Source organism: Protopterus annectens, chromosome 7.part0, assembly GCF_019279795.1.
Source record: "Protopterus annectens isolate FY-2018-M chromosome 7.part0, PAN1.0, whole genome shotgun sequence".
NCBI classification, from domain to species: domain Eukaryota; kingdom Metazoa; phylum Chordata; order Ceratodontiformes; family Protopteridae; genus Protopterus; species Protopterus annectens.
This window is the reverse complement of record NC_056739.1, coordinates 564,643,250-564,654,437: the sequence shown is the minus strand read 5'-3', so window position 1 is coordinate 564,654,437 and position 11,188 is coordinate 564,643,250. Positions and strand designations below refer to the sequence as shown.

At 45.6% G+C, this 11,188-nt stretch overlaps 1 protein-coding gene across 1 annotated transcript in view; it reads right to left on the bottom strand.

Moving 5' to 3' along the window:
* Positions 1-239: 239 nt before the first annotated feature.
* The window catches only part of LOC122806055 (membrane cofactor protein-like), a 1,194,338-nt gene continuing 1,183,389 nt past the window's right edge, over positions 240-11,188 (bottom strand). The window contains exon 8 of the mRNA XM_044076296.1: positions 240-334. Within this exon, the coding sequence (XP_043932231.1) occupies positions 240-334 (95 nt within the window). The remainder of the gene's footprint in view (positions 335-11,188) is intronic.

The following is an 11,188-nucleotide window of genomic DNA, read 5'->3' as shown; positions in this document are numbered from 1 at the left end:
TGGATCATTGACCGTAGCATCCACTTGGCATGGTATGAACATTCAAAGATGGCCTATACAACCCAGTCATCTTAGGTTGTGCAGGTCACCAAAGCACACAGCCATGTTACTCATGCCCAAAACAATAGATAAAGAGAGCTTTGCATTTTATTGCCCTCTTCTTAATGTTTTCTCCTTTTAACAATCATCTCTGTATATCGATCCATCAGTGCAAATATGGGCACTTACCTGTGGGACATCTACATACCTTCTGTTCTTCCCAGTGATGCATCAGAAGTGCCGCCAACATCTGGAACCACTGTAGAGAGTTTTCTGACATCTGCACTGGTGGGCCCTGTAAAATAAACAACACAATGGGATAATCTGTCATGTATCAAATAATAATCACCCTGTTAATATTTGTGTTTTTCCACAAGAATTTACCATGCTTATTTATAACCATTGTCAGATCAGCAGTCCTGTTACTATCTGGAAACCTTGTAGAGTGCTCTGCAGCAGTTTCACTGCTGATTCCTAATATATATATATATATATATATATATATATATATATATATATATATATATATATATGTGTGTGTGTGTGTGTGTGTGTGTGCGCGTATGTCTGTATAAAAAACATATCATTATAGCTTGCTATCTGTGAAATAATCCTGCCAATACTTGCATTTTCCAGCAGATGGTACCATGCTCATATAGACTTAGAGTAAAACCAGAAGTCCCTACGCCATCTGAAAGCCTTGTAGGGTATTCTCTAACAGTTTTATTGTGGATTCCTACAAAAACAATATAAAGAAAGAAAATACCACTCTAGCTTGTCATTTTTGAAATTCTCACCTAGCTAATACTTGCCTTTTTCCACAAGCTGTTGCCACGCTCATTTATACGGTCAGTTTTCTGAAGATAGTCTAAATGGAAATATCAAATGTCTTTTTTTCCTCATATATCACCTTGCCTACAGGAATGTGTGCTTATGCATACCTCAGAAAAGTTACTAAAAATGCTCAAAGTTATAAATACCCTACCCACAAACCTGGACTCAATTAATTCACAACACTGCCTATCACTGGAAATTAAGCATCGATTGATGACTGCACTTAAAAGTACAATGAGGACCAGTATAAGAAAATAATAAAACATATACCCCATGATTCATGAAGCTTGCGCCAGGTGCAGGCATAGCGTCGGCGATCTAACACCAAATATAGCTGCCGAGCGATTCAGGTACAAGCTGTTTCCATGTGCACTACCTGCGTACACTACACCCGCACAGCTCCCGGTGCCTGTATGCTAATCACCCCATGCGCAGCAATGTAACATGCAAATGAAGGTATATAACGATTCAGGAAGTGGTGCAGGTTAGTGTAAGCATGCAGAAATGTAAACCGAAAAAAACGGTTTATATTTTTCAAACATAAAATTGGAGCCATGACAGCGGATCAAACTCATGTATTATACTTTTAATATATGCCAATGGCTACATATATAGCCATTGGCATAAAACAACATGCACAAAATATGAAAAAGAACATTTAATATTATGCCCATACTAAAGCGAAGTTAAAGCGCAGGGCATCGGTGCGCAAAGGGGATCGCAAGGAATATACAAAAATATAGAATAAAACTGCAATGAAACACATATCACGATTTCCCCATAATAGTCAATGGCAGGCATGCTACACCATACTCATGGTACAAGGGTTGCTAAGGGGCAGTGACAGTGTTATGCGCAGTAGCTAGGAATTAGTAGGCAATGCCATGCAAACAAGAGGAATAATACTGAATCGCAGATTTCCCGCTGATGTAAGGATGCACAAAACAGAGTAGCGTTATAACACCGAGGTGAGCCCTTGAGATAAAAATTACATCAAGAGAGGGGTGTGTCGCCATTGCTATAAGCACATTGGAGCATTGCTAACCCAGTTTGCCTGTTGCTAAGCTGCAGGATAGGGGTGTGCTGAAGTAGCCATAGCTTTGCTTAGCTGAGAGCACACAAGGTAACCAAATGTGCATGTGAACATGGATGAAAATGCACTGTAAACCCGGTAAATGGCTGTGCGCAGTGTGCACCAGAGCGGAAACAGGAAGGATACAGGAAAAAGATAAGGAAATGGTGCAGCATGGAAATAGGAGTACAAATGAGTAATTAACACCTAGGAACACACAGTGGGCCACTGACAACAGCTAACAAGGCTGCTAGCAGCTACCTGCAGAACAGGAAAGGGGAGGTGCCATACTGCAAAGAAAACAGAACTGTCACAGCAGAACAAAGCAAAATTGCAGTAGATCAGCTACATAACACATTTCGTAACACATTCCTGGGTAAGGAAAGTACAAAACAAGAAAGCCAGCAGCTGGATGCATGCCTGTCAATGGGAGGAGATTCGGGTTGAAAAGTGAAATAAAGGGCAACAGATAAATCACGGCAGGCAAGCATAATTCAACACCAAAGGCCCCACAATTGCAGTACTCACTGTAAAACCCATAATTAAGATAACCTGCAGCTGGAATTGCACATACACACCCAATGACATCAGCAGCATCCATAGCACAATAGTATAAAGTGTGAAAGCACCTCACACACACTTGTGTATTCCCAAACACTCTGCAACACTGGTGTAAACAGACGGGGAACTTTTAAAATGTACATGTTAGGGGCTTCCATAGCTTTGATTCATCAGCATGTGTTGGAGACTGAAGGTGGTGTGGAAGATGATGTTGACAACCACACCTCAGGCACCAGATGAGGAAAAGAGTGTTCAGACCAAGGGTAACCTACCAGGGGCTAAATGATCTGGAGATAGTACAGCATTACAGGGTAGACAGGGACACCATACAGCAACTTGTTGAGCTGTGCCGGCCATGCCTCAGAGCGAGAAATAACAGAGGGGAACCCATCCCAGTGGACATGAAGGTATGTGTAAGCTTGAGAATACTAGCCACAGGTACCTTCCAAAGGTCAACTAGGGATATCCTGGGGGTCTCACAGGCATCAGCATCCAAGGTACTCCACCAGTTCCTGGATGCCATGTTACCACATGCCAATGAGCATATATACTTCCCCCAAACGCAGGAGGAGTTGGCCAGCAATATGCGTCTCTTCCACTGTGTGGCAGAATACCTGGAAGTACTGGGTGCAATAGACTGCATGCACATACACATCAAGTCACCACCCAGTGAGCAGGGTAGGTGCTACATAAACAGCAAGGGATACCCCTCCATCAACTGCCAGGTTGTGTGCAATGCCCAGGGCATTATCATGGATGTGTGTGCTGGCAGCCCTGGAAGCCATCACGACTCCCACATCTGGCATGCCTCACAGCTGTATCAGGTATTTGCCAGGGGGACATCCCATATGGCCACCTGGTGGAGGATGCTGGCTATGCACTGGAACCGTGGATGATGACTCCCATCAGAAATGCATACACATCCATGCAAGAATGCCATAATGAGGCACACGCACAAACCAGAATCATCATAGAGCATGTGTTTGGGATGCTGAAATCACAGTTTCGTTGCTTGGACATATCTGGTGGAGCCTTGCAGTACTCTCCAGGCACGTGTGCCCACATCTTCATAGTATGTGCCATGCTACACAATATGATCCTGCGGAAACAGCTGCAGCAGAGACAGAATGGTGAAGGCCCTCACAGCCCACCACCATTGTCAAGGGCCCCACAGGCACAGAGGTACTCAGACCATGAAAACCCTGAGCCAGCCCCAGTAGGCAGACAGAGGTGTGCCCAGTATGCCCAAGCCTTGGCAAAGGGGGAACGTATAGCACACACACTGACAGTGTAGGCACCTACGGACTGACACCCTTCTCCACCTGCACACACAGTAAACATGGATGGCACACACACAAGACCACCTGTAAATTGTCATGTATAGGTTACTGTGTGCATCCTACAGAGGCAGCCCACAACTATTGCAAACACAACCGCTATTGGCACAAGGTAAGTCAACACCTAACAGTAAATTAAGCTATCAGCATGTGCTGATACTGTATGTATAGGTTCACATGTACATAGGTAGGTACTTGGCTAACTGCCAGAGGCCATTCATACACCTAGCCAAAATGTGTCAGCTGTCGCTGCCCCATTGATTAACTAACTGTCCCTCTGTGGAGCAGAGCCAATTGCGGGATCCCTGGGGTGTACCCACTCATCCCCATCCACTCTGCAAGGTGTCCCTGGAGTGTTAGTGAGGGGCTCCATATAATGTAATCAGGGATGTAGTTCCAAAGCATGGGGAGTACCTGTGACAGGAATCTGTCACTCCAGCAGCTTCCAGTCATGGTTGTGGCAAGGTTTAGCTCATTACAGTGTGTGGCTCACTGTGACATGGATTCCCATAGGTGGAGCATATCCATTAAGCATGACTTGGACATGGCTTTGTTGGGCAACAAAGATCATCTCTGAGTAAACAAGATGCCACTGAGTAATGCAAGAGTTCATGCAGTCTGGCAGCATAGGACACATGTCTGAGGCCAATAATGCTCTTGGCGAGGTATGTTCGTGGACCCTCCAGCTGTTGGATGTGTCTTCTGAGGTACATCCCAAATGGGTTATCATACTCGATGATGGGATTGATGAGTGATGAGTAAAGGGGCACAATAACCTCAGTACGTCTAGATGCGAACCCTTAAGTAATCAGATGGCCTACATAGAAGGATGTCCTGATTACATTGGAGATATGATTGTCAAAGGGAAGATCACTATCTAATGTAGTCCCCACATACCCATTACCTTGTCTGTATTAAAGTGGCTGCCACTCATGTGTTAATATGTGGGTGTTTAGTTTTCCCAACATGGAATGACCATGCAGTCTGTGGCCGTTAGCTGGAGGCCATGATTTTGACACCCTGTGTTGGTCTATGTGAGGCCCCTTGAAGGATGTCTGTGACAGCTGGACTGTCAATTATGGCTCCCAGTTTGCAGTAATCGCCAAACACGGTCTGCTGTAGTCCACCTGTGTTTGCCTGTACCTCTGAGAAGTATATGGCAAACAGTAGGGGTCCCAGGATTGAGTTCTGTGGGACACCAGTTGTGACTGGTTACGAGTTGGACCTGGAGGCTGCTAGGCTTAACATGTGGGTTCTGTGTGTAAGCCTGTTGGCGACCCAACCTGTGATGTATGGGTGTATGTACTGCCTGGTGTGTTTATAAATAATACCTGAGTGGGGAATGGTGTCAGAATCCTTGGCGAGGTCCAGGTAGTATGTGTGAACTAACACACCCCTCAACTAAAGTCTAGGTGACTGTAAGATGTCAAACAGGTTCAGTAGGCAGGATCCTGCACTCAATCAAGCTGACCTGGGTTGGGTCGAGTGCCTGGAGGTTCCCAATGTCTCTGTTAATGAGTTCCATGATGATGTGCTTCATAACTTTGCAGACCAGGCTAGTCAGGCTTATAGGTCAAGAGTTCCCGGGGTCCGTTGTGGCGCCACCTTTGTGGAGTGGGATAACTGTTGCTGTGCGCCACTCTGTGGGTATATAGCCTGTAGAGAGGCTGGGTTTGAACGGTGTGTTTAGGTGAGGGGTTAGTTCATTTGGAGCTCTTGTAAGACACAGCCTGGGACACTGTCCAGTCCCATTGAGGCTGTATTTGTGGCTTTGGATAGGGCTGTTTTAACCTGTGTGTGTTGGTGATTGTCGGGGCCGTACATTCTTCTGGTACGGTTATGGGCCATTTAAGGGTTGAGAGGGGTGTGAAGTTTGCACTGAACATGTCTGCCAAAATGTTGGCAATATCAGTCGGTTCAGTGTATTTTGTGTCAGTCTGCACCAACTCAGAGCAGATCTGAGAGTTCCCACTTAGGTTCTTGACATAACTAAAGAACGCTTTGTGGTTATCTGTAGAATCCTTGGGAAATTGTCTTTTGAAGCTAGCCTTGGATGATTTCATGAGGGATTGTAGTTTCTTGCTGATACTGATCAGGGATGTCTGTCCTTCTAGGGATTTTGCTCTTATCTGTACTAGTTCCCTCCTTCTATTGTAGAGCCTGTTTATGGCAGGGGTCCACCAGACCGGTTTCCTTTTCTTGGAGGAGTGAGTCTAGGCTTGACTTAGGATAGCACGATCCATGCATTCCTGCAGATGATCATAGAGTGCCTTTGCATAGGTTTCAGCATCTTGGACAGCATTGGTGTGGGGGCTGTGAACCTTTCCGCCTCGGGCTTAAGCAACGTGAAGTCTGCTTTGGAAAAGATTTCACAGTGGTTTACTTGTTTGGGGTTGTGGGCAGAATGTGAATATCCAGAGTGATTAGTCTACGGTCTGATCTAACCAGCAGGGGAGTTGAAGTCGGGTGTGGAACACCGGTCGCCCATGTTGGTGATGACCAGGTCCAATATGTTGTTCCCTCTGGTGGGGGTGTAGACCAGTTATTCCAGGGCGTTTGAGTTTAGAAATTCTAGGAAGCGCTGGGCAAGGGAGTTAGCACTTGAGTAGTTCTCCCAGTTAATGTTTGGGTAGTTGAAATCACCCAGTAAAAGGGTGTTTGATAGGACCTGCATATTTCCCAGTCTCTCCAGAAATGTGGAATGTGGGTCCTGGGTCATGGTGGGTGATCTGTAGCAAGCTACAATTTGGATTGCAGTTTTACCCATTGTCAGTTGCACTTGGATAATCTATGATGCATCGTGCTGCACCACTAACCTGGAGGTGTGAGTATCCTTGATGAATATGGATACACCCCTGCCTTTTGTGTTCCAGTTTGGGTTCTGTGGCCATAAGGTGTGGTATGAGCTATAGCCTGGTGGTGCTGGGGTGCTCTCTGGAGCCTTAAACCGGGTGTCTGTTACTGCACAGATATCAATGTTCTCCATATTGAGGAGTGCCTCGAGTGAGTGCAATGTGAGGTTTAGTCTTCTGGCGTTGAGTAGCAATATCCTCTGTTTCTGGTTACTTGTGCTATGTATGGTGGTGGATGTGTCTTATGAGCCCTGTCTAAAAGTCCACCTTGCCTAATATCCACCTCTCTACTACTGTTTGCAATCAATGACAGCTGTGCATGTGTACATGTCCTGCAAATGTGTACTGAGCCTTGTTACAGGACTGTGCCAAATGGCTATGTGCACACCTACATAGAGTGGATACTGACAGTAGAGACGCACTGGTTGAACGTGTAGATTTGTGTAGCCTAACCTCTCATTGCCAGACTAACAGCTGCTTAGAAATATGTTGACAATACTGGTAATGAAACAGGGTGCATATCATCTTTAACTCCAGTGTGACATCTGCAGTAGGCATGTAAGATGTAGGAAACTGCTTCCCATGTGTAATAGCAGCTTCATAGGTGATGGCGTACACTATCTAATTATGTCCTGATCATGTCGATAGTGGCAGCAGAGTCTATTGGTATTTGACTCTGTGTGGGGAGTGGGTGTCTGTGCCCAGCAGTAGTACTGAATGCTCATACAGGCATGTCCACTACTCAGCTACTGGTGTTTACTAATGTCAACTTTGTTTATGTGGCCATCCTGGGGGAATGGAATCTCTATGCCATGTACACTGCCAAACCTGCCTAACACCACACCCCACACATTGTCTGGGATGCAGCTACAGGGGTGATCCTGGAGGCAGTCCATACTACACCCATGACTGGACTAGACAGTTAAGAGGTGTAGGTTAACACATGCATCTCATCACCACAACCAACACATACCCTTACCAGAACACAGTAAGGACACACGCACACTCCACCAGATATCACACACATGCACAGAGGCCTCTAAGTATCTGGCCAAGCAAGAGGCCTCCCAAGTTGTAATAGACAGACAACAGAATGCAAAGACTGTACGACATAGTTCGCATAATTGTGTCACACCTCAGAACACGTGGCCGGAAACATGGCCAACAGTACTCTTGTGAACGCAAACCCTAGCTCTATGTTACACACCAAGCTATATGAGGGCAAACATACTGTCAACTGCCTGTCTACCATGATTAGCCTCATACCCATACACGCTGACCACCTTTAGAACTATACACATGTCTCTGGCATATGCTATGTTGTTGTGCAGGACCTGTGATGCAGTAGCCTGGACTGCATGGAAACACATGTAGGAACTGCCAGGTCATGTAGCCCATGCGGGTATGTCCCAAGGCCTGGGTAGCATTCTGCCAGTGGCCAGAATAATGCAGCAGTACACGGTGGTGGTGCTGCGGTAGCATTGTCGCCTCACAGTAAGTCGCTGTCCGGTTCAATTCTCAGCTAGAGCATCTTCTGCGTGGAGACATGCGTGAATGAGCATACCTTCGTTGAAGGTTGTGCGTCAGGGCTGGTAACTCGGCATGTAAAAATCAACTACCAATTATTAGCGGACCGGTGTTCTGCTGTGGCAACCCCTAACTGGGAAAAGCCGAAAGACAAAACAACAACAGGGACAAGGATTGTATTCCACAATCGTGAAATTTACTAGTGTAATTCAAAGAGTAGCCAGCATCTCTCTGCCTGGAATAACATGGTTGACAGACCATGATGCTTTGCCAGACAGGACCTGCACCTGTCACCCCTGAGAATCTGGATACTGGCAACGGCCCATGCTTCCCCTATAGTGCCCTCATCATTCCAGGTTCAAGTGAAAGTCCACTGGTGCAACAGGGACAGCCAAGAAATAAACTGTGGGTCTTGCTACTCAATTATACAAAGCAGGTACTCAATATGGACTCACTTACGGCAATCTGAAACATGGAGAACATATCTGTGCAGTGATTGAGAAATGGTTCCAATGCTTTGGAGAGCATCCCTGCATGACCATGTTATAAAACATGCCTCACCTCTTGGCTAACATCCTTTATTGGAACACATGGGCCACAGGTGTGTCCAACTTCCTGAGGGATATGTACACCTCCACGCAATTTGCCCTTGCACAATGTAAGATGCATTATGCTGAGCAACTACCTTTGTGCCAAAGTGTAATCCAAATTGTACCTTGTGACAGATCATCCACCATGTCTCAGAAATCCCAACTGTCACTGTGCTGTAATGGAGAATACCAGTTGTGAGACAGGACACCATAATCATGGCCACTCAGCTATCCCATTATGAACCGGGAAGACTCATCATGTACCAACACACGTGCTCAATGCATGTTGGATGTCATCAACACCAATGACCTGGATCACCATAGTCACACCAACAGGGCTAAAAGTATGCCACACATGGTCAGTCATCAAAGACAATGTTATGCTCCTTAAGAGTGAAGTAGTGACTGTCATGGCACCCATGCAGATGTACAATGCATGTGCAAATGCTGGGTCCTACACAAATGCACTTTAGGCACTCACATATGTGCAGTGATCATGTCATTGAAACAGAAACAGGATTCAAACAAACACAACCATGAACGCAAACCAGTGGTACCCTGCCTTAAACTGTACCACAGAAGGTAGTAACTGTTGCAAGCATCAACACACATGAATGGAAGTTGATCCATGGTCAGCCTCAGTAAGATGCAGATACACCATATAATGCCACGCAAACTACTCATCCACATATTATGAGGCCAAACACAGAGGATTCCATAGCTGTGTCATGAAACACAATGGCAACAACAAGGCCTGCTGTGCTTCACAGCACTATGGCATGAGAGGTACTGCACCTACGGAAATAGCAGCTGTTCAGCCAGATAGGGTCTTGGATAACATAAATACACTGCCCCCCCCCAACAGGTACACATTCATATAACCATGTACACTACATAGCCCCTGTAATAACAACTATGCAGGTACAAGCTGCACTCTCTAAAATTATACATACAGGCTGCATGGGACCCGTCCACATTCCAGGTTATATCCTAGACAAATGTCAAAACAATCTGCTCCCCACATAAACATCTCATACAATCATATCAGGCTGTGTACACACTGCATGGTGCACAGCAACAGTCATCTGTTAATGCTGTCAATATCCGAGGGACCCTGGTATGTGTACAGCTGACCTGGTTACAAACAGTGGTATAACTGCATTGCATAACACATAATGTAACTGTGTCAGTATATTGGTACTCTGCACAGTTGTTGTAGGGCTAGGTACAGTCCACCAGTCAAAGGTTACTTGGTGTTGTTCCATTACATGTATGGATGTGTGCTGGTGGTCTGAGGACATGGTGGTGTCTGAGGATTAGAATGCAGCTTTTGACACTGTGACCTGCACCTGGCTCATCTGTGATTATGTATGTTGGAGTACTGGTCTGTACATGTAAGTAGCCATTATGAATGTGGGGGACACCACCACCTGGAGTGGTCCATACCAGTGTTATGGCCCACATGTCTGGTTCTAAACTATATGGTGGTAGTGCTATTGTGCACAACAGAGCCGTCAGCCAGATGTTCCTCACTGCACAGATGTAGATGTTCCTCACTGCACAGATGTCAGTATTCCCCATTGTAGGTTCAACAGTGAGCAGCTGTGATTAGGACAGCAACACATCTAGAACTGGTTAGCATAAGCATACAATGCAATTATCTTTTAGGTGTCAAGGTGTTATCCTGTGTTTAAGTCATTTGCCTTGGAATGGCATTATAAGGGCAAATGTGAACGAGGTATTATCAACACTCCCTTGAATCATGGATGCATGTGATCTGTGACAAAGGCTTGTCTTCTGTCAGTCATGTCATCCGAGACTGACAGACACTGGACAACCTCATAATTACAGCAGGACATTGGCTCATTGTGTTGGTCAAGCAGTTGCCATTCCTAACATGAAATCACTGTGAGTGGTAGTATTGTGCTTGGTATTGACTGATACATCTAAGGTGTCGGACAGCAGCAGGTGTTGCATAGATGACCAGTGTCAGATACATGTAGTACAGATTTCCTGCTAACAATGACAACTACTAACACCAGAGACCATTACAACATGTTCTGTACGTCTAACTGTATGAGCATGGCCACTGTGGCCTTCTGTGTTTAGAATCAGAGTGCATCCTAAACAGCCCTGTGCTACTAAGTGTATGAGGATGCCCAGTATAACCTTGTGTATTTGGACTCGTAGTGCATTCCAAACAGCCCTGTGCTACTAAGTGTGTGAGCATGCCCACTGACACCTTGTGCAAGTTATGTGCTTCTATGTGTACGAGCATGGGGATTGTAACCCTGTATAGTGATAGTAGTTGTCCATTCCACAGAACGGCATACTCCTGTTCAGAATGGACTCCTACGTTAAACACACAGGTTCACA